The 23,552-nt window shown below is 41.9% G+C and overlaps 2 protein-coding genes across 2 annotated transcripts; both read right to left on the minus strand.

Moving 5' to 3' along the window:
* Positions 1 to 74: 74 nt before the first annotated feature.
* trim59 (tripartite motif containing 59) lies at positions 75 to 4,734 on the minus strand. The gene is made up of 5 exons (XM_084065244.1): positions 4,677 to 4,734; positions 2,748 to 3,006; positions 2,412 to 2,633; positions 2,042 to 2,251; positions 75 to 1,438 (listed from the first exon to the last, which is right to left on the minus strand). Exons 2-5 carry the CDS (start codon positions 2,994 to 2,996, stop codon positions 824 to 826), a joined length of 1,296 nt encoding a protein of 431 aa, XP_083921370.1. The 5' UTR covers positions 2,997 to 3,006; positions 4,677 to 4,734; the 3' UTR covers positions 75 to 823.
* A 1,455-nt stretch (positions 4,735 to 6,189) lies between these two features.
* kpna4 (karyopherin alpha 4 (importin alpha 3)) lies at positions 6,190 to 21,540 on the minus strand. The gene is made up of 17 exons (XM_084063722.1): positions 21,324 to 21,540; positions 19,702 to 19,746; positions 19,428 to 19,517; positions 16,995 to 17,024; positions 16,681 to 16,733; positions 16,188 to 16,283; positions 15,199 to 15,284; positions 14,780 to 14,866; positions 14,491 to 14,660; positions 12,206 to 12,250; positions 11,395 to 11,526; positions 10,744 to 10,872; positions 10,042 to 10,146; positions 9,401 to 9,472; positions 8,828 to 8,990; positions 8,608 to 8,702; positions 6,190 to 8,479 (listed from the first exon to the last, which is right to left on the minus strand). Exons 1-17 carry the CDS (start codon positions 21,390 to 21,392, stop codon positions 8,381 to 8,383), a joined length of 1,566 nt encoding a protein of 521 aa, XP_083919848.1. The 5' UTR covers positions 21,393 to 21,540; the 3' UTR covers positions 6,190 to 8,380.
* Positions 21,541 to 23,552: the final 2,012 nt, after the last annotated feature.

The following is a 23,552-nucleotide window of genomic DNA, read 5'->3' on the forward strand; positions in this document are numbered from 1 at the left end:
CTCAGCAAGATAGCTCAGAGTTTCACACTGCCAAGAAATATTTGCCACCTCTTTTTTGCCTGTGTTTAATCTTGTTGTTGCACTCGTTGATGCTGGTGTCAATCTGCTCAATGCTGAGGTGGACTTCTAGCTCAGTTTCACACTGCCAAGAAATATTTAGCAAGCTCTAGTAAATGCCACACAGTGAGCTTACGTTACCTTCTCATAGCTAATTACTGGCTAACATGAGCTGCCTCAGAACCCAAATTGTGGCTTGTGTACCTTGCCCCCAAAACAAGTGCTACAAAATATACCTATTGGAACATTTATTGTAAATAACCTTTTATACAAACATTGAAAAGTTAAAGTGTAGAAAATATTTGGAACAGCTACAATGGTGTTAGTATCAATTTATGTTGCCTGCAGCACCAGCTTATAAAATGTTCTGCAGTTAGTGTAAACGTAGTGTGTTGCACAGATAAAACCGTTAAGGCATAGGGCAAGTTAGTATAAGTCACCTGCAATGAAACCAATAAGTAGCCATGAGGTAAGACTTGGCTTACCTCATGGCTCATGGCTCCATAATGGTTGAAGGCTCAACATAAGTGAGATTTTCAAATAACGGTTTTGACAGCTTTTTCTACCTTTTTTTTTAAATAAAAATGTCTTTGTATGAATTCTTAACTTTTCATTTGATAATGCACAAAAAGCTTATTCCTATACACATTGCTGATGTTAGCCTGTATTCCAAGGCATGGCGGGTTCGTCCTCAATTAAATGGTGAAGTGAAGCTTTCTCAGTGTAAATTACAGGCTGATGGTCTCGGAGCCAGCTTGGGTCTCTGTTAAGTTAAGCTTAGGTTGTTATAGAGGAGAGTCAACTGCTGGTAGGCATTACATCCCAGTGTGAAGAAGATTGAGCTCCATCGCTTTACTGCGTCACCCATCTCTGTGTAAAGTAACCCTGCCATCTCCCAAATGGTAGTGGTCAGGTCTGTACTCAGGCCATGAACCAACTGTCCGAACTGCGAGAGCAAAGAGAATGCCAGGGATGCTCCCCCTATAGGGTTGACCCACAGAGCCACCATGAGCAGCAAAAGCCCCAGGAGAACCAAGGCAGGTGTAGGCTGTAACTGAATCCACAGATCCTGGGAGCAGGTCTCAGGCAGGCCCTCTCTGGCCTCAGCTTCTTGAATAGCCTTCCAAGGACTTGGTTTAGCACAGCAGCACACCCTTGGGATGGGACCCTCCTCCAGCCCGCCTATGGTCACGGCAGGCCACTGCTGTTGAAGATACTCTGCTGCACGGGGTGTGATAGATAGGGATATGACAGAGGGCAGAGGCGCTTTGACGATTGCCTCCACCCTCTCTCTTAACAGATGTACTTTCTCCAAAAAGACCAGGGGAGAGTCCTCCTCCTCCACAGATGAGCCAAAGGTTACCAGCTCCAATTGTTCCTCCTGATGGCACGGAATCAGATTTACTTAAGTTTAGCTACTGAAATAGGATAATCGAACATTGAAGGTGGGATATAAATCCAAAATCTTAAAATGATATTTTTGATTGTCACAAGGCCTGAAAATAATAATTTCAAAGACACATATGGCATAGCAGTGGCAGCCATTTTATGGTTCCACTTCAAAACAGTCAATGCATTTTTCCCATTGACATTTCCAAGAATATTTATATCAATTATTTTAAGCCTAGAATCAAGCCATCCAGGGTCCTGGTGAATCATGACTATAAAACGTTTGATTCTGTGAAAACTTTTGAAAACGGCAAAACAAAGGGTATTTATTAAATATAGTACCGGTATATCATATAATTAAATATAAATTTAAAAATCACATTAACAAATGTTTTATGGTCATGATTCACCAGGGCCCTGGATGGCTTGATTCTTTTTATATTAATTTAGCAATGTGTATTTTTACAGGATAAAGAAACATAATTTGTTCACCAGTACAGGCCATGTCACAATGTATGTCAAGCACAGACAAAACTCCTCAATCAATCCCACTTTAAAATGTACACAGTCATGAGTCACAGCTTGTCACACACACCTGTATCTCCTTTATCCTATTGATGAGAGGATTGTAAACCTGGGAGACCTCTGTACTGGCATCATCCAGGACCCCCAAGTAGGCATCTCTCTTCTTGGCCAATGCCACTTCTAGCCTATGAAAGAACTGATCCACGGCCAGCCGGTCCTTCCTCACCAAGCCTTCACAACGAGCCTTCTCCTGCTCCAGCTGCTCTCCCAGCTCACATACCTAGACACAGAAGACAGAAAAGCTGACTGAAGATGCAGCACAAATATGTTTCAACTTTTCCTTTTCATAAGTAACATTTTGACAGACAGAACTAAGTAAAGGCCATGTTTCAAGCCGACTTTCCCAGATTCAAATCGTGCACATTGAGAGGTTGCCTCACATGAGTCCATCGCTGGTCTGACAGTCTAGCCAGCAGACATGCAGGGGTCTCTTTTTCTCTGATGAAAGCAGCCTGCAGGTCATCTATGGGGTGTCCATGATGCTGCCCTATGGTCAGACAAAGCCCACAGATCAGCTGGCGGTCCTGGACACAGTACACATTAAGGGGCTGCCTGGGGTGGTCTGGACAAGATGGGGGCTGCGGCTGGTAGTCCTTTTGGTACTGAGACAGATGAGCAGACAAATGAGTAGACATTAAGACCAAACACATGTGCCTGAGGTACTTGCGACACTTTAATTGGCAGAACGAAGTGATAACAGTCCATATATATCCTACTTTTTCGATGATGGCACGAAGAGATACATTAATGGGCAGAGCGTCTACGCCCATTGGGGGCAGCTCGACCACATTGCGACAGTTGGGGCATTTCAGCGGGAGTCTGAGTGGACGCCAGAAGTTGGTAGAGACCTGAAGCACACTGTCCAGGCACGTCTTGCAGAAAGTGTGCGAGCAGGGCAGGACACGTGGGTCAGAGAACAAGGAGTAGCATACCGAGCATGTCAGGTCTTCCTCCAAGGTATCCATGGTGGGGAAACTGAAAACCAAGCAAGAAAACGGTTCAACACATTCCTTATCCTGCTCTACCTGTAAAGGAATTACATTATTAATTATATGACTTAACACATTCATCTGATGAGTGAAAAACTGGCATACATAAAGCCAAATCAAATGATCAAGCACACAACATTCAGACACAAACTGAATACAAAATTGTGTAACTTTAATTTAAATGATTCACTCAGCTGCATACAGTACCATCACACCAACATGCCACTCCATTATCTATTTTTAGAAGAGAAGCGGGTTGTTCTTTTGTTGCATAAAATTATGCTACCCATGTCAGTACTACAAGGTATTTCAGTCTGTGCAACGTGACAAGCAGTTTTCTATCCCTCTATCTATATCCTACAGGCTGAAAGCAGGGCAAAACAATTATCACCCTGTCTTTACCTACATCACAGCAGACTGGCTGCTTTCCCAATCTATATTCATCAGTTAGTACACAACTGATGTGCAGGTGCCTTTTGCTGGTTGGATACTTGAAACAGACAAAAGTATGGATAGCTTTTCACATGGTCTTTTATTTACCTCTCACGAACAGCTTTTCACATGGTCTTTTATTTACCTCTCACGGACAGTTCGTGAGAGGTAAATAAAAAGACTATGTGAAAAGGACATTTTTTGTGTGATGGCTATTTCCTTACTTTTATGACATTGTTGAGCCGTGCGCCTTAAGACCTTTTATTAAACCTGTAGTGTTGAGGGCCTTCTGCTTTGCAGTCATTGCAGTGTCATTTCTCAGTTATACTTGAATTAGACACCGATGTCACAGTGAATCCTCCAATCTAGTTGCATGTGTTAAGAGAAGCAGATGTGTGTGTACAGAAAATAAGGGAACTGACCAAAACAAGCAAGCTCCAGTTACAGGACCACGGCTTATACCGTTGTCCTCAGTGTTATGAGTCCTCTCCTCCAGTTACAGGCTGCTCCACAGTGACAATGGCAGGCCTCATGCCAGGCTCACACATAACACTTGTGTTGATAGGACAGGCCATTCAACTGCCCCAGAACCTGATCTAGCTTTAAACTGGTATCTCTTTGGCGCCCAGATTCAAGCAGGTGACAAACACGTATAACGCAAACTGAACGTGAGCAAACGCTCAGGTGAAACGAGAGAGGATTGGTTGGTTTAACCACCTGAACACCCAGCATCCATATTCTAGGGGTGAACATTAGCTAAAAGGAAATCTACTGTACGTTGTGAGCTTGTAGATTTGGTGTAGAGACAACCATAAAAGACGTAAACACTGAAGGATGATGCTTCAGAATCAGCATAACCCCATTACATTTCACAGAAGAACGACACAAACATACGTGGTCAATTTCTGTATAAAAACCCACAAGGACAATAAATCTCACGTTTCAATGTTAAGCTAAATGGTATAACGTCTTCCTTTTGTCTTCAGTAAACAGATCAATCCTATCCTTACACACACACACACAGTTATTGATCATCTACCAGAATTATACGGCAACAATAAGCAATAACATGTGGCTGCTCTTTGAAGTCTAACTAGCTGTAAATATATACATATTGTTTTAAACCACCACAGTGGTGCTGTAATATTTGACTATCTTATTGTATCTAAAAACTGTTCCAACAATACCAAATACAAATACCATTTATTTATTAACAGAACTCACCGTCTGGCCGGAGGAGCTCTTCTTCTCGCTTCTCTATTTCATTCCAGACAAACATTCCTCCTTCCAAACTATAAGCAGCGTCGGCAGGTTTTGCGAGAGAAACAAGCAACCAGGTCTATGAAAACGAGCCCAAAATATGCGACCAGGCTAAATGAGTCCTTTGAAAATAGCAGATCTACAAGCCCACAACACTTGTAGATCTATTTTCAAAAACATCTTTAAGATGTGAAAAATGTGGAATATTATATCGAAACATAATATCGAAACATTTTAACACCACAAATCTTGTACGGGGGTCCCTGGCACAAAATATTTTCAGATGGGGGTCTGCGGACAAATCCATATTAATTGACATGAAACCGTTTAAGAACCACTAGTTTAAACAACATTACACAGCAAGCCCAAAATAAGCAACTACACATTAGAAACAAGCCCCAAAAAACGCAACCTCTAATATTTACAAGCAACTTCACAGAAAAACAAGCCCAAGGTCGCTTATAATAAGCGGACATGGCAACACTGGAGCTGCTCTAAACCGCTTTTGTGCCTCTGCGCATGCGTATAAGCAAATATGTTCGACCAATCATATGCCAAGGTGAATTTGAATACAAGTCCAGCTCGAGGCAACGACAAAATGTTCCTCCATCCATAACTCTATGCTCCCTCCCTCCTCTTATTTGTACAGGACCAGTGGCAATAACCCATTAAAACCTGAGGCTGATTCCAATGTACAAATGTCTTCTAAATCCCATGTTTTCCATGTCGGTGGTTCTCAAACTTTTTCATGTCAAGGACCCCCAAAACTATATTTGGCTGCAGATACCCCATCTCAAACGTTTTGTTCCAGGGATCCCCACAAGCAAAGATTTGTTAAAAATGTTCGCTTTAAAAGATGCATATTCAAAGATTTGCACAAATGTATGATTTAAAAAATTTTGCAGATCTACAAGTTCATAATGCGGCACGCTATGCGCTTGTATATCTGCCATTTTTGAATTGCCAAATTATAAAATGAGATACTGACCTACCCACGATTAATCAACCTATTGATTGGTCTAAGTAGGTGAGACACTGACCTACCGGCAGGGCTGTTTTGTATTAAGTATAGTTTTGGACCGCGGCAAAGGCGCGCCTTCTCAAGCGAACGAGGCACCACAGAGTGAGCTAAAGTCGAGCGAGTTGCCATACTGAACGTTGCAAAGTTCGCTTGAGCCGAGTTACGTACCGAAAGGCACAGAATAATACATTTTTGGGGTGAGCGTTTGCCTGAACTTTCATCAACCCACAGAATAATGACAAAACACCTACTGAGCCCCGTCGGTAGGTCAGTATCTCACCTACTTAGACCAATCAATACTGATTAAACGTGATTATCTCCCATTCAGTGCATTGACAGCGTCCGAAGCCGGAGTTTGTTAGCTGCCAGCAAAAATGTGGTTTACATTTGTAGGACACTGCCAAATGTTTAGGATATAGAATAATCTGTAGAACAAAATACGCATACACAGTCCTCTCGATTTGGGTTTCACTATTTATTTTCAAAGACAACCTGTCCTGTAGTCTATCTCCAACAGGTTTAGCAAACCTCCTTTTCTTCAGATTCATAATTTTAGTTTTGAAACCTCTTTGCTAACAAGGAATGCTGCAAAAAAAAAAAAATACCCTATGTTCAACAGAAGGTTATGACCACAAGTGTAATCCATTACTACAGTGTTTTGAAGTTAACACAAATAAGATGGGAGAAGGTAAGGTTGGACACCTAAGTGGTATAAGAGGGCAGGGAGTGTGGGACAAAGGACTTGCAAGGTACAGCAAACTTGTTCAAAGTTGTTTTTAAAAAGGAGCAAACAGGAAGGGTAACTCTAGGTCAGTATGATGGGAACTCCTTCACATTAACCTGGAGCGGGTCAAATTTCCCCTTTAGCCTAGCATAGATTAAAGAAGCAGATACTCTTTCTGCTCCTAGGAAGAAAAAAAAATCTTCCATAACTTTTAATTTTTCTGAAGTATACCTAGAAAGCATCAATGAATTACTCTAGATAAACAAAGATTGTGGCTGATTGATGCATATTGTAGAGTTTGCTGGCAGGCCTATGAAACCAGCCAACACTTCCAGAAAGGCTTCAGGCCTCACTTTGCAGTACATGTGCAAAACTGTTCAGATAGGAAACTAGTAAAGGGGAAGGGAACAGGAGACATGTAACATTTAAACAGCACAGTTTTACTTAAAAATGAAAATTATACACTGTGTACACAGTCTACTGAAACTAAAATATCCTAAAAATGAACTGTGCTATAGTTTATTACATGCAAAGGTTAGGAATCACAAACCTACGTAAAATGGCCGTTCTCATTTCCCCATGTGATAAGTCAAAGCTATGGCAACAAATATCGCAAAGCAGTGATTTTGCTGTAATTGAAGTAAAATTCAATAACATGAAATCCTTCAAGGGGAATACTCGAGACATTTGGTTGATAATAGTGATGATGTCAATTTCACAGCGTCGGGCCCATGTCTGGTTTGTAGGTTAGGGTTCTGGAGCGAGGGTGGGAATATGATCCATGTCAATCACCTTTACACAAGCAATGAAACTAAAAGCTGAAAATAAAAAAAAATAAAAAGGAACACACTGGAGGCAAAAAGAAAGCCCAAAAGCCACCAAATGCATCTTAATACAATTCACCGCTGCTCCATGCCTGCCAATAGCATTGTCCAGTGTCAATTAATACTAACTTAATAAAATAAAAAAAATCCTTGTGATGACAATGACATCGATTTTGTCATATCCAAAGTTCTTCCTTTCAGGGATTTGTAGAGCTGCTCCGCTTTCAAGGCAGAGGCTCTCTCTGCGTTTCTTGATTTTGTTTCTCTTCCGTTGTATTTTTTTTTTTCCCCCTCTGCATGCGTTCTCATCCAGTCTTGCACACTTCCCAGTCACGCACGCAGACAAGCACACAGCACTCATCCGTCCATTCTCTCGCACATGCGACACGCGCAGCTGGACTCCTGGCCCCGTCCATCGGAGGGGGAGGGGGGGGCGAGGGAGATGCCCCGTCGGGGCCTCTGGTTGGAGGAGATGAACCTGGCTCCTCAGCACTGAGTCCAGACATTCATACACAATGGGTCCATTCACACACATGTCTGATAGCGTGGCCGATTGGGGGAGGGGCACATTGAGGGTGGCGCCCTCTCTGGTCGGAGGACCGTGGAAATTGTGATGTGGTTCGGCTTAGTTCGCAATTACGGTTTTCGTTGTTTTCTGTTGTGTTCGTCATATCATGACACTTCGAGGTTTCTTGACTTTTTGGATGTCCTTGGTTCTCCCCGGGCAGACATCGACTATTTTGTTGTCATTTGAAATAGTTTTCAGTTTTTAGTAGACAGCTCCAATAACGCAGAAGTTATGTCGGCATGTCTCAACGCATTCGATGTAGATGTTTTGCTTTTTTGCAACATGTAGCCACTCATTCTCACTCGCACCCACTCGCCATCTCAAACTTCATTTGGGCTGGTTCCCCCGGAATTCCAAATGAAATCCACACATTTTTCTTTCAGATAAGATGCAGCCATGGATCCCACGAGCCAAGCACAATGGATCTAATTTCTCTCACACTCTCTTTCTCTCTCTCTTTCTCTCCTAATTTTTTATGTTGAACAGAGTGCTGCATCACGAACAAAACTCCAGAATACCCCCAGATGCCTTCTAGAACTGGAATCCCTCAGCTGGCACGTTGGTGGAGGAGTTAAAGCCATAAGTCCCACCCTGGATGGCCTCTGGAACCAGGCTGGTGTCTTCATCAATCTGAATAAGACATTATAATGCATTATTATACTATAGTTATTAAAACCCGATATTGAGTATAAAGGACTTCATCTCAAATAGGTGTCGGGTGTTTTTCCAATATATCTTATTGTCGAACTCTAACTTACATCATCAGATGAGAAGAACTGATCAATAATTTCATAGGCCAATTTATAGATGTCCTCATTTTCATGATTCTGCAGCTGTTCCACCTTCTCCAAACCTGAGAAAAAGAAAATACATTTAACATATACTGCACATGCTTTTCAGTTCTTCAGAAAGAAGAGATGAAATGCCATAACACGCACACAGCTAAATCCTAAGAGGGAACCAGATGGTCCAACTCACCGCCACACTCCTCAATCAGGTTTGCAATGGTTTCCGCCTCATCGTCAGCCATCTTGAGGATGTTGCTGAGGCCGTCCAAGACCACCTGCACCACCTGGGCATCCTTCACCGTCAGCAGGTTGCAGAATGGAGGGATTACCTTCTTCTCAATCAGGTGCGCCACCTATTGCAAGTGAGGAGTACACATGCAGAGATCAGTCATTTGCCATGCAAGTAGCGACTTTTAACCTGGCGTGGTGGTGTCCATATTTTGAGCATGACTACTTTTGAAAGATTTTAAGCATTTTCACCTATAATGACTATCTGCTCACGATGCACTGTGAGCTTGTAGATTTGCTATTGTTGACGACGTATATAGGGTTTAGGTGGTTAAATAAATAGGCATCTACACATTTGTTTCAAATTTGTTGCATAACATAAATACAGATGGTCATGGTGTGAGGTAAGAGAAAAGGCCAGATGAGAATGGAGCAGAAAGGTTACAGTAAAAGCATGGAGATGGATGGAGTACTAGGTTACAAAGAAATGAGAATAAGTGTCCAGGACAGGGATGGATGGGAGGCACAGTCATACCTGGTCTTTTCTCCCGCTTATTGTCAGGTTGCTGATAGCCCAGGCTGCTTCCTTCTGAGTACCAAAGTCTCCCTGGGAATAGATTCATTCAAAATTAGCTATTCACATTTCTGTCAAAAACTGGTGGTTTGGTTTTCAACGAAGCCATTAGATTTCATTCATTTCATTGTGGCATGAAAATCTAGTCCAACATTGAACTTTAAGGCATTTAACATTTCAACGCAGGAAAGTTTAATGACTGAGAAACAAAATAAAGCCTTTAATGAAAAAAATATATTCATGTGCGATATATGACTGAAGCTATTAACTCTTTGACTGCCAATCGTCATATTTTGCTAAGGTGCAGACTGCCAATGGCGAGAACTATGTTTTATTCCTGGCAGGCGAAGAGTTAATAGACAAATTACATGCATTGTCGAAATCAATAGAACGCACATCGAAAATGTAGATAGAAGTAAATTGTCATTGCATAGACGTAGAGCAGGTACAGGATAAAATAAAATAATCCGAAAAAATAAAGTCTGCAATATAGATCTTAAAGCAATGTATCATGTTTCAGTGTACATGCCTGTATGTATGCTGAAATAAACAGGATTTTATTGCTCTTTTGTGAGAAAAGTAAAGATAAGACAGACACACACCTTGTCAAGCAGGTGGATGATCATGGGCACAAGCTTGGCATCAATGACCGCCTGCACCTGCTGCTGGTTGCCTGCTGTGATGTTGGAGAGGAACCACACTGCCTCCTACAGGATAGGAGGAAGAGAATACAGATACACAAATCACTTGTACTGCATTCAGTGTATGACTGAAACAGGTTTTCCTGGTATGTTTAAGTGCCTGAGCTGGATCAGATTCTAGGGGTCCGTCCCCGAGGGTCTGGACCCCTTAGAGAAGGGACTGTGGGTGGGGTGAGGGCAATCTTGAGGCTCTAATCATTGGCCAGGTCACCTGAGCATAGGAGCCTCTGGCTTTTTCAGTGACAGGCCTCAGATGCACTCCGATGTCAGCAGAGACCCATGGGTCTTCAGCGCCCTCTGGCCACCACCCAGTGGTATCACACATTCAGACACTCATACAGACTACCCCACCCACCACCCACCATCTCACTGACTACAATTAACGGAAGATGCAGGATTTCTTCTTTTCTTCTTCTCTGTCTGGTTCCTCGATGTGTGAAGTACCTAACATTAGCTGTCTGCCCCAACTAAAACCATTCGCACAACATTCAGACCAGTACCCAGTCTCTGGTTTCATCACTTCCAAATAGCTCAGTCTTCCTGCTCTTCAAAGAACAGGTTGTGTATGCGTTGGAGGGAGGAAAAAGACGAGGGCACCTTTACCTTGTTGATTTTCTCCTTGGGGTGTGTGAGGAGAGAGGGGAAGTGGCTGAGTGCATCGCAGTTGAGCACAACCTGAGTCTGTTCATCTGTGCCAGTCACTATGTTCCCTACTGCCCTCAGTGCAGCAGTCTGGAGGAAGCGAAAGAAAGTACTATTAGTATAATACACAAAATGCATACAAACAGGTATTCTTTCAGTGTTGCCATGCTCGTCTGTGTAACCCATCTTTTTCACTTGTCTTGTAGTGACACTACCTCTGCCTTTTAACATCGTGAACCCTGGTGTTCCTAAACTGGGTATGTCATAATAAGAGTCCGAATAACATCCGTGAAAATAGCAGATCTTCAAGCTTACAGTGCGTTCGTAGATCGGCTATTTATGGCAAAGAGATTTGGTGTAGTGAGAAAAAGGAGAGGATCAAGTATAGTAGACCCATGGGGGACCCTATTCGACTAAGTACATACAGGGTTTGAGTGTTTTTTTAACCTGTATGACAATAATGTTGTGGGTAAATGTATTGCTTTACTGACATTTTATCACATTACCATCCTTGCCTAATCTAATGGCTCATCTTCAACAACACATCTCTTTTCTGTTTGGCACCTGTAGGAAGTCAAGCATGCAATTCATTATGATTAAGTCCTTCCATACCTGGACTTTGACCTCCTGGTGGCTCAGCAGGGGTACCAGGTGAGGAACGATGCCAGAGTCAATGACCATCTGGATCTGTTCATTTCCAGCATCTGTCAGGTAAGACAGAGCCCACACGGTGTCCACCAGGATCTGGAAGAAGCAAACATGAGTCACAAAAGATCTGATCTACAGCTCAGGAAAAATTAAGAGCCTACTCCAAAATGATCCTATACCTCTGCATAACGTTTTTAAGACTACTCCAAAATATTCCTATACCTTTTGAAAAGATGAAGAGACTACTCCTAATTATTCCTATACCTCTGGAAAAAATGAAGCAGCTCTAAATGTATTGAAGCCATCCCATGCCAGTGTCTGACTGCTGAATTCCAACACAAGCTTGAAAAAATATCCAGCATCAATGTCATGCACCATTTTTCGGTGAGCGACACCGGCATAAAATGGATTACTGAAATATTATCCGTGTAAACGTACAGTAGCCTATTTCCTGATTGTTGCGAATCGATGAATCCATCTTGTGAGCTTGTACATCTGCAATTTTTGCTGAACATCAACATAATTCACCATATGTGGACCTATTTCTACAGAATCCATACATTTTTGCATTTACCTTTTGGATAATATTGTCAAACTCTATATTTTCTAACTGAAATATCGTGACTATGGAAAAACCTATAACAAACACTACTCCCAAACTGTATTCTGTGACACTTTGTTAAATCAGCTCATGCTCACTCAAGTGATTTCTACCAGTGAGGCATCACTAGATGATTAATAACAGATGTGCATTTTATGCAGACAGTGTACTCACACTGACATCGGTGTGATGGATCAGCACACAGAGAGCTGGCAGGATCTGAAAGGAACGAGGGAGAGAAAGATGATCAGTCACCAAGTGGATGTAAATCTTAATTAAAAGACTGATGGGATTTCAGCAGCTGTAATGGAGTCTTAATCATAGCTTAAGACAGCTGGATGAAGACGGAACACCACCATGTATACCCCTTCAGCAGCCCCAATGCAAAGCCCACTATTGGCGATTTTCCACTGCAAAGTATCGGCTCAACTCTTTTGGGTTTCCATCAGCAAGAATGTGTGGATAGTAACTGCCTGGTATACTTTTTTGGCATCACCTCTGTCGAGGTTCCAAGCCACCTGAGGCGATACCAAAACAAAAGGTGACCTGATAACACTGCAGACTACCAACTGGTCAGAGAAAATAGTTACTGGTGTGTCCCTGTGTCACAACGGACTCCCCTACACTGCATGGAGCTTCCGAATACAGTTAACAAACGTTACATTTGCAATGAAAACAATACAGACCATCTACATTGCCCATTTCTTGCCTAAAATGTTATCAGAAACTGCTTTTGTTGGACTGTATAGGTGAAATGGATTGTTTCCGGACAAGTCACCAAATTGTTCTTAAGCAGTCTGCTATGCAGACGGCTGGACGTCGCTATGACAACTAGCTACACTGAAGGGTTACCATCTGCAGTGGAAAAGAAAGTACCAAAAGAGAGTTGTCAATTTGAGCTGGTACCATGCAGTAGTAAAGCGCCACAAATCTGCCATAAATTTCCCAAGCTTAATAGGACAAGGACTAAATTAAACATATCACACCCAACCTGTGAACTTCTGACCAATCACACTAGCCAAACTACTGCCTAGAATGCCGGCTTTAACATGTTGGGTGGTTCTGAGGCAATGTATTCACCTTTCACATAGTCTCGCGTAGCCAGACCCAACTGAAAATGAAAAACAGCGACCTCTGCTGTTTGTTATATGTCTGTTGGGTCTGGCAGGAAGCAAACGTAACACCAGTGCGCAAGGAAACCGGGGTTTGTGTCTGCCTTCAGCGCATCACTTCCGGTTGGTGCGACTATGTTTTCATTCCCACTAACAATATTTATACACGGAACACTAACACCACTTCTCCCAGAGAACATGGATGGTTTTGGTTATAAGCCCACTTGTTTCTATGATGAAAGAGTAAGTTAAAATGTGAATATCTTTCCGTGGTTTTGTCTGCTCCGAGGACGCTATTGTTAAATTAGTTTCGGCTAGTTTCGAGGGGGGAAGGGTGGACGGACACGTGAATCCCGCCCACTACATTTGATTGGGTAAAGCGCGGCCTGCTTCCTGATCTGAAGGCACACCCACTTGAAACCAATGCGCACGGGTTGTCAACACGGCTACCGACAGATTCCAACGCAGAGCAGAATCTGTTCTTGAGAGATTACCTTTCACACTACAGAATGGCTGTGCGGAACCTATTCACCTTTTACACACTGATGCAGTCCAGCACAGTGTAGTGTAACAAACACCTCACTATTGTTGAGTGACATTTTATATAAATATTTATTCTATAAAGTGTGTGTGAGAGAGCCTATTTGATATGCAGTCTAAGAAATGCACACATCCAAATAAAATTCCAATAGGTGCTGGATAAAAATCTTTTACTAAAGAAAAGTGATGATATCCGCACCGTTTAGAATGCGCCAAAAGTGGATGTAATGTGTACAACGGTATATGTAGTGTGGTAAATGGATCAATATCGATCACTCAACAAAAGCTCCACTATATCCATTTAGGTCACATGTTCACGTCGCAATACAAATTGCCAGGCAAGCTCAAGCCTCATTTTCCACTTGAAATACGAATAAAAGCTGCTTTCTGATTGGCATCGATATGTGACATCGTCAATATGGTCCTAAAATCCCACTACAAAACACATATCCAAGCTGCATGACCAATATGAGACCATTTCTATACATTATTGTCTATGGTCTAGGGTTCCTAGTAGAGTGCATACAAATCCTGGCCACTGCTCCCAGTCATGCCAAGTGTATGCTGCAGAGTGAAAATTCTTCCAGAGAACTGGCAAAACATTATTCCCTGCATTTATCTCACAGGCCAGCCACCCTCTCATCTTAATACTACTAGTTCTTAATATTAATAGTAACCTTTATTTATAGAGCACCTTTCAAAACAAAGCCAGAAACAAGCAATGGTAACAGCACATCACACACAGATAAAAAACAACATAAAAGCGAAAGGAGCGAAAATAAAAGCATTGGCCTCTCCGTTTCCTACCTCCTGAATAGTCTCCATGGGCGGCGGGGGGTCCTTGTGGCGGCAAAGGTTGACCATAACCCAGGTGACATTGCGAAGGAAGGTGATGGGAATGGATGGACTAATGAATGACAGCAGGGGCTTGACAACACCCAAACTGATCACATAGTCTCGGCACTGGGGGCCATCGCCTAGAAGCGTGAAAACGTGTTATACAAGATACACACACACAAGGGAGATGTGACTTCAATAAAGAGAAAATTCTATTTATCAACTAATTTTAACAGGACATACAGAAATAACCACTGACCTATGATGTTGCCCAGGGCCCAGACAGCCTGCTCACAAACATTCTGGTGAGGAGAGTGAAGCAGCCTCAGGAACAGAGGCACAGCATCTACAGGAAAAGATGAGGAGATCACATCATTTAGATTACTACCTCAATATCCGAATGAGCTTTTCTTACAATGAGTCACAGAAGCGGCCAGATTCACTGCCACAAGTTATCAAAACAACGCTATCCAGCAAAATAATCTTTACGCCATTTATAACTCTAGTTAATTTGTACAGTTTAAAATCCTGAGTGTAAATTTAAGTTAATTATTACTTTGACAAGAAATTGGCACTCTATACGCCATTTGTAACTCTAGTTCATTTGTACAGTATAATTTAAGCTTATTATTATCGTTATACTTTGACAACAAACTGGTACTGTTAGGTGGTACTTACTGGACTGAACAACAGCTTGGGTCTGCTCGGAGGTACCTGACGCTATATTGGTCAAAGCCCAGGCTGCCTCAAACTGTAGAGAGGGGCTGCAGAGGACAACAGAAAGACACGATAGTTAGATTGGGGAAGTACAGCAGAAAAACAGGCTGCTGATGAGTCATTTATGTTCCGTCACCCCATGCAAGGTGAAAATTGGAGCTCATTTGCATAACTGTGCAACATACTTTACAATGTAGGCCAAGCTAAGCCCCACTAGCACATCTACATTACTTTGAAGCACAGACTAAGTCGACGTCACAAGACTGGTAAAGAATTCGATACCTCCAGTTCTGCTACACTTCATAAGAGAAAATGTATACACGTATATCGCAAATTATTGTGACAATATTGTGGGGAAGACCATTAGTGCATTCAGTAAATATTTTTAAAATTTGATTTTTGATGAAGCTGCCTATATAATAACTACTGTGAGTGGGTAAAGGCAAAAAAGTCAGGCAAGTTGAGAAAATGACATCACTTTACTGTAATGCAGTCTTTAAGACCAGGAAACGACAACACTTAGATATTACAATATCTCAAATCCTAGAAGATATCCAGACTATATCTATATAGTCGCTGTTTGGTGGAAACCTTCTATGTCTAAAACTGTTACTTTTGAAAAAAAATGAAGGGAAACAAATCAATGGATCTAATGTAGTTATTATTTAGTCACAAGCTCGTTAATACTTTATATGGTTAAATATTTATAAAAACCCCACAGGCAGGCTTAAACCACTTTCCTTTTTTTCCTATTGCAAAAATAGCCCATCTACAAACTCACCATGGGCATGTATATTGTCTATTTTTGTTACTTTTGTGCGACACTCTTGTATGACAAAGTAGGGCATTCATTTACAAAACGTAAAAAGATGAAATATGAAGATGCAACATTTCTGCCAGAGAGCAATGATCTATTGCCCAGCCCTACATGCTCGGGTATACAAACTTACTTGTCATCTCTGTCAAGGCAGTGCACCAGAATGGGAAGGATCCCAGATTTGATCAGGTCATCTATAGGAGGGTTACGATCACTAGATAACAACTTCCTACAAAAAAAGGAAACAAAATCAAATGTAAGACTGTAATTCATAATACTTTTGACACACACAGTATAAACACAAGAGGACCAAGAGCAAACAGGAATATGTGAGGTGTCTGAAGCGTGTATGCTGCGGTTTGCAATCATTTGAGAGACTGTATGGAGGACACAATCCCTTTGTTACACAACACCAGCTACAATGTAATGGCACGCCGCTACAGACTAGGGAGGCCCCAATGTCCAACTGACAACATTATAGTTCTGTTCAGCAGAACAGGAAAAACTTTTGAATTCCACCGACTACTGAAAATTGCAAGCGGGCACAAATTGTGATATGAAGTTCCATAAGACAGCTCTATACAAGATGTGACGTGGTATGGGTCCATTTGGGAGGGAGTTCCTACCTGGCAGCTTGAACAGCACTCAGTTGCACCCCCTGGTTGTCACTGGTGGCGTTCTGAAAGTAAACACCACCATTAACACAACAGCGCATTGCTAACCATCACAAATCTGTCCTCTCATGCATGCATAAACCTCTACAAAGAATTTGATTCTGAAGCTTAAGCTCAACTCTAGCTCTATAACTTGTATAGTAACACTGTCATTACAATGTGACGCATTGAGGATGCCATTACTATGTTTGCAGTGTTTATCTTCTCTAAATGTAAGCACTGCACAGAGAATGATGTAAAAACTGAATCATAAATATCCAACTTACTTGTACTATTGCTTCAAGAGAAGTATTTTGCTGGAAAAAAGATTTGGTCAGATTTGATCAGTAATCAGGCTCTGCATATTTTGTCAGACTTTTGTCGTGTCAAACTTCACTGAAACTCATAGCTTCAGTCGGACATCATTATACATACACACAAGTCAATAGGGCTGACAGACAAACCATGCACGGTGCCACCAGCACCTCTTGTGCTGGTACTCTCGATCACTTTTACATTCTTTTTTTTCTCCCAAATTAATCATTACGCCAATTCCCCCCTGTCACTGTTAACCCATACTGGTTGGTCATGTGGGAGGGTGAAGACAACTATGTGTCTCGTCCCAATACTGATGACATCGCCAGCTGCTTATTTTCACCTGACAGTGAGGAGTTTCACTGGCATGCAGAGGAACAAGCTACTCTTCCTAGTTATTTCCTTTTTGAACACGTGCCCCAACCAATCTATACAAGTGTCATGATCATGACATTTTAGTTGATGATTGTCATACAAATAAGTGTGACTAATGATCAAATAGTCTTTCTCAATGAACATGGGGGCATTAAAAAAAATCTCTTTGCCTTTTAGGAACAGGGAAAATATGACAAATAACTTAGTACACAAAGCCTGCTGAAATATACAAAGACATTACTGACAATGACAGGTTCCAATAATCTATATGACAATGCACTATGGTCAACAGGCCATATCCTTGTCATCCACACCACACCAATCATGTTCCTGGCTGGCTGGCCTTGGGTAGATTATTTCCAAGCAGGGAAAAAACATGACCTTATCTGGCCACATCAATCTGGCAACAAGGTGATTTTATTAAAAGAGCAGGACAAAGTGGAAATAATGGTTATGCAAAATAATTTCAATTGGCTCAAAAAGTTGCAATTCGGCAATTATGTAATAATTATGACAGGCCTGAGACCTGGCAACCTGTTACGGAACCAGACAGATTGATCTCCCTTGCTGGCACTTTACAGATGCACCCGTCTGCAATTTGCAACTGGGCCTAGACAAGTCTTCTATCTTGCCAAAAGAAATGACCCCCCCACTGTTTTTCTTAAGTATACTTTTAATGCGCCTAGTATTGATGATCTCTTGTATACTATGTCTTTATATGTATTGATGAATTGAATACACAGGAAACAAGCCCTCAGGGCTTTGTGTTATCCTTTTAGCATGATTGTATAACTGTACCTCTGTACTTTTAGATAAGTATTGAATCAATCAATAAGCTCAAGAACTACACCTGGTCTGATTATGATCAACAATGTGTTAAAAGCAGAGTTAAAATCTTGAAGTTCTCATGGACCACAATGGAAACACGCCCCTGGGGTTTTTTGATTTATCCTTTTAGCATAACCTTTGACTGTACTACCAGTATTGTTAATAAAGTACTCTATCATATATCATTCATGTAATGAAGTCTAAAACTGTACTTATGTATAGACAAATCCACCGACGCACTGCCTGTAGGCAGCCATAGCTGCGGTGTCGCAGTGTTGACACCGCAGCTATGGCTGCCTACAGGCAGCGCGTCTGTGGATTTGTGTATAGGAGATGTAGATGTAGGAGATTTACTAGAGTGGTGAAAGTAGACAAACGTAGATCTATGGATATAGGTTTGGGTTGAAATTTGAGTTTTCTAGTTATGTAGGAAGAACTCTTAATGTAGCAGCAACCATGGCCACCATGACATTTTGGTTAAGTTGGTTAAGTCATCTAGGGGGATCCCTTGTCATGCCCCCACCAACACCCGCCTTATCATCCCCCCACCACTCAGGCGTATATAATATCTGAAAAGAGAATTAACATTGTTTCTTTTACTCAGTCATTATGAAATTATGAAAGCACCCACCAAAACTACAACAAACACGTTCACTTAAACCGCTCTAAAAATCTCATGTTCTCTATGGTTTCACTGCAGACTCTAAAAAGGGAAGAAAACGGTTCAGAGCCACCCAGGGGGTCCTGAGCACTCAACACTTTCCTTTGACTGTTTTTTTGTTTCGTTTTTTTCCCTTCTGTTGGATTACCTCAGTAACTTTGCGTGGATTTGTTACACGCACGATTTTACCTTATGTGGACCTACCGATGGAGTGCTACTTTTTGCCCGTATATAATACTAATTTCAATCACTTCTTTAGACCTGTAAACCCGTTATGTGACAATACATTTTATTCTGAACTGTCAGATACATAATTCCATTATTATTATTTTTTTTAAGAAAAATGCTCAAAACGATGCTGACTGTTTACACTGCTTCCACAATCTACGAATTGTGAAGTCAGTTGTGGAGACATCACAGCGACAGTATCTCTGACAATCAAAAGTTCTTATCTGCTTCACCAGTACCATAGTCCAAAGGTGAAATCATTTCTGTAAACCTGAAACAGGAACATAGGCAGTTAGGCACAAAGAAAACATACCGATCTGAAATCTCCATCAGCATCAGAGTCGTCACATATGTCCTCATGGGGCACATTCCTCCTCTTGAGAAGGTGTTCATCTCTTTTGTTCTGTGAAGAGAGGAGCAAGCAAGAGTCCATTTTATACACGTGCCTTTTTCCTGTCAAGATCTTGCAACCGTATTAGCCAGTGGTTACTTACTGCATATGTAATCAAAACAAAAGATCAAACATTACATTTATGACTACCATTTATTTCAGTTGATAGCACAATATCAAGTGAACTTCAAATTACCTTGCGGAGTTCCACAACCACCTCAGTCCTCTGTCTTCTCATAGTCTGTTGGAGATAAATTACGTTAGATTCAAGCAACTGGACACTGAAAGCAAACATGTCCAGACTAAATGACATTGATATGGGGACCAGTAAGAGGTCATGGGGTTCCCATTCACCTCCGGCTGGTACCTAGGATTTGAAATCAGCAAGCCCACATACAGCCTATGACAGCACTAAACAAACTTCCAACATGCCTCAGCTTGGGTTACTGTGACTGGCTTACAACGACAACCTCCCCGTTTCTGATATGAATATCTCATCATGCAAATCTACAAATTAGAAATGGCCTAATGTGATTGTGCAGAAAACATACAAATCTATACCATCCGCGTTTCAAATTCCTGAGTGACAGCTCATAAGTTTAAGCACAGGAAAATAATGGTTTGTGATTAATACGTATTCATCCGTTTAGACATACCGGTATGCCTTTATTTTTTTGCTAACCGTATATTATGTCTGGCCTTAGAACAAGATAACACTCCTCGTCTTGATCGTGTTCATGGGTTTTCCTAGGCGTGTACCTCACTAGAGAACCAAGTGATCAACTAGTGAAGCAAATACGTGCGTAATTAACTAAGATCATGGTGTAACCTATAGATCTAATGTTAGCTAAGGTTACCGTGACCATAAACCATGTTCACTGTAAAACGTTAGCAATAAAACTATCCAGGAATGTATTAACAACGGTGCAGTAAAGAGACTATTTTTTAAAAAAAAATCCAGGTAGCAGTGTGTAGCTAACAGGCTAGCTAGCTGGATTCCGCCATTGTTTTTGGTGTGAAAGACGGGGGATGGGTGGAACTGCAACCAGCAGCACCATCACCAACCAACCAAGCCCTAAAGCAGCGAGCTTAGTAGCTAACGTTAGCATCCAACGTAGCTACATAATGATAACGCATCAAATCCATCTCAAGTTAAACAACATCTCAAGAAGAAAGTCAAGTACACGTGCATCCAGCACATCATTCCAACATGATCATAAGTTACAGCGGGAGGGGGGCTAGAGAAGGCCGAGGAGGATCCCGTGAATGACATGCTTGAGTTACCGTTAGCAGCGTTAGCACGGTCCTCCCTCCCTGTGGGCCTGACGTAATAGCACCGCTAAAGCTACCAGGGCTGATCCAACGTCCGTTTTAGTTTGAGGCCTTTGGGGCCCGTTCGTTCCCGTTGCGTTGTTTAAAAACACGACGTGAGATTCGGGTGTTATTCGATCGCCAGGACCCTGGCGATCGAATAACACCCGAATCTCACGTCGTCTCAGGATGGGTTGAGGCAGGGCCTCGACCCGGGCTCAGCTGCAGACCAGACAACTTTCATATCGGGTAGAAATTAGAAACGACGTCACAGAGAGAGAAACCCGGCCCGGGCTCATTTATAATACACTTCGTCGTTCGAGCCTTTTGGTTCGACAAAATAAATACGTTAATAGCAAAAGTTCCAAATGCGTCATATATTTGTTTTTGTTTTGTCAGTCCGAGGGACTCAACGAAACTAAAGGCTCGCCCGGTTGAAGTATGATAAATGAAGCCCCCCGGAGCTAATAAAGCAAAATAGCGCTAAAGATCCGCCCGATACTTTACCTCTAAATCACGACCCTTGTTCTTGAAATTCTTCAGCCGCTGATTGTCCAGTTTCTCGTTGTCGGCCATGTCTGCGATGTTGTTTGTTGTGTTCAAATCAATATCCCTTATTTAACTTCACGTAATTGTGTTTTAGCCTCGTAGTGAGCCGAGCTTCCCCTGATCCGGTTCCCTGTTCTTGGTTCCCCGGACTACTTTATGCTGCTGTGTCCGCGGTGCATACTGGGAAGGAATGCCGGCGGTACGTTCACTGTGGCGTAGATGGGTGGGGAATTCCCCCTTTTCTCTCATTGGTCTGTCTGTCTGCTGGTCATGACATTGATACATTATTACTAACAAGCACCAGGGCGCGCTACACACCCCTATATATATATATATATATATATATATATATATATATATATATATATATATATATATATATATATGTGTGTGTGTGTGTGTGTGTGTGTGTGTGTGTGTGTGTGTGTGTGTGTGTGTGTGTATATGTGTGTATGTATATATATATATATATATATATATATATATATATATATATATATATATATATATATATATATATATATATACATATATATATATATATATATATACATATATATATATATAATATATATGTATATGTATATGTATATGTATGTGTGTGTGTGTGTGTGTGTGTGTGTGTGTGTGTGTGTGTGTGTGTGTGTGTGTGTGTGTGTGTGTGTATATATATATACATTATGTGTGTGTGCGTGCGTGCGTGCGTGCGTGCGTGTGTGTACATATGTACATATGTAGGCCTATACGTGTGTATATAGGCCTACAGTGTACATACAGTACACACACACTGAATATGCATATGTATATATATATATATATATATATATGTGTGTGTGTGTGTGTGTGTGTGTGTGTGTGTGTGTGTGTGTGTGTGTGTGTGTGTGTGTGTGTGTGTGTGTGTGTGTGTGTGTGTGCGCGACCGGACCTACCAGTTTTCTTGGAAAGGTTTCCCCTCCACCCTCCGAACCGGCCGGGGTTCCCCAGGGATCTGTACTTGGCCCCCTCCGTTTCTCCCTGTACACCAAATCTCTTGGTGCTGCTGCCATCTCTGCTCACAATCTAGCTTATCACTGCTACGCAGATGACACTCAACTGTTTCTATTCTTCCCCCCCTCTGCCACCCAGGTGGAAGAGCGCATCACTGCATGTCTGGCTGACATCTCACAGTGGATGTCTTCTCACCACCTCAAGCTGAACCCAGACAAGACTGAGCTTCTCTTCTTCCCAGCTAAATTCTGCCCCACGCAGGATCTAACTATTTCCATAGACAGCGCCCTGGTGACTTTGGTTCCAACAGCCAAGAACCTTGGTGTTGTCCTGGACAGTCAGCTCTCATTCAAGAGCCACATCACAGTGTTCACTCGATCTCGTAGGTTCACACTCTATAACATTCGAAGGTTAGACCCTTCCTCACCCAGGAGTCAGCCCAGCTCCTTATCTAGGCATCAGTCATATCAAAACTTGACAACTGTAACTCTCTCCTTACCGGCCTCCCGGCATGTGCACTTAAGCCTCTCCAAATTATCCAGAATGGAGCAGCACGCTTGGTCTTCAACGAGCCAAAACTCTTCCCCCTTCTGGCTCCCAAACTATGGAATGAACTCCCCATTGCAATTAGAACTGCCGACTCACTCCCAAATCTTCTGCCGTAATCTGAAGACTCACCTCTTCAAACTCCACCTCAGGCCGTAGCACTTGCCCTAGCCTTGAGTGTGTGTGTGTGTGTGTGTGTGTGTGTGTGTGTGTGTGTGTGTGTGTGTGTGTGTGTGTGTGTGTGTGTGTGTGTGTGTGTGTGTGTGTGTGTGTGTGTGTGTGTGTGTGTGTGTGTGTGTGTGTGTGTGTGTTATATATACACACACACACACACACACACACACACACACACACACACACACACACACACACACACACACACACACACACACACACACACACAGCTTTCCAGCCTTCTTTTAAACCGGGAAGTGAGACGGGGGACCTTAGAATATAGCTAAAACCTGTTTATGCCTGATTAATTTATGTTTTTGTAGGAATCTGACGGAGTTGACAATCATCTTGGACACAACTTTAAAGGCCAAAAACTTAAATAAATAAAAAGTTGATATTAATAGTACATTCTTTCACCTGTTATCAATACACATGGTTAGTTTTTTGTTATGCTTTTTAATAAAAAATTAAGTTGTGAAT

Source organism: Gymnoscopelus microlampas (assembly GCF_963454915.1).
Source record: "Gymnoscopelus microlampas genome assembly, chromosome: 8".
Classification (NCBI taxonomy): Eukaryota; Metazoa; Chordata; class Actinopteri; order Myctophiformes; family Myctophidae; genus Gymnoscopelus; species Gymnoscopelus microlampas.

Bases quoted from the DNA above. Each gene is read 5' to 3' on its own strand.
- trim59 (XM_084065244.1), bottom strand. From the start codon at position 2,996: ATGGATACCTTGGAGGAAGACCTGACATGCTCGGTATGCTACTCCTTG. The intron at 2,634-2,747 runs GTAGGATATATA...CATCTGTCTCAG, and splicing joins TTCGTGCCATCATCGAAAAA to TACCAAAAGGACTACCAGCC. The intron at 2,252-2,411 runs GTGAGGCAACCT...TTCTGTGTCTAG, and splicing joins CAGACCAGCGATGGACTCAT to GTATGTGAGCTGGGAGAGCA.
- kpna4 (XM_084063722.1), bottom strand. From the start codon at position 21,392: ATGGCCGACAACGAGAAACTGGACAATCAGCGGCTGAAGAATTTCAAG. The intron at 19,747-21,323 runs GTAAAGTATCGG...TATCTCCAACAG, and splicing joins ACAAGGGTCGTGATTTAGAG to ACTATGAGAAGACAGAGGAC. The intron at 16,734-16,994 runs GTAAGTTGGATA...GTTTACTTTCAG, and splicing joins CTCTTGAAGCAATAGTACAA to AACGCCACCAGTGACAACCA.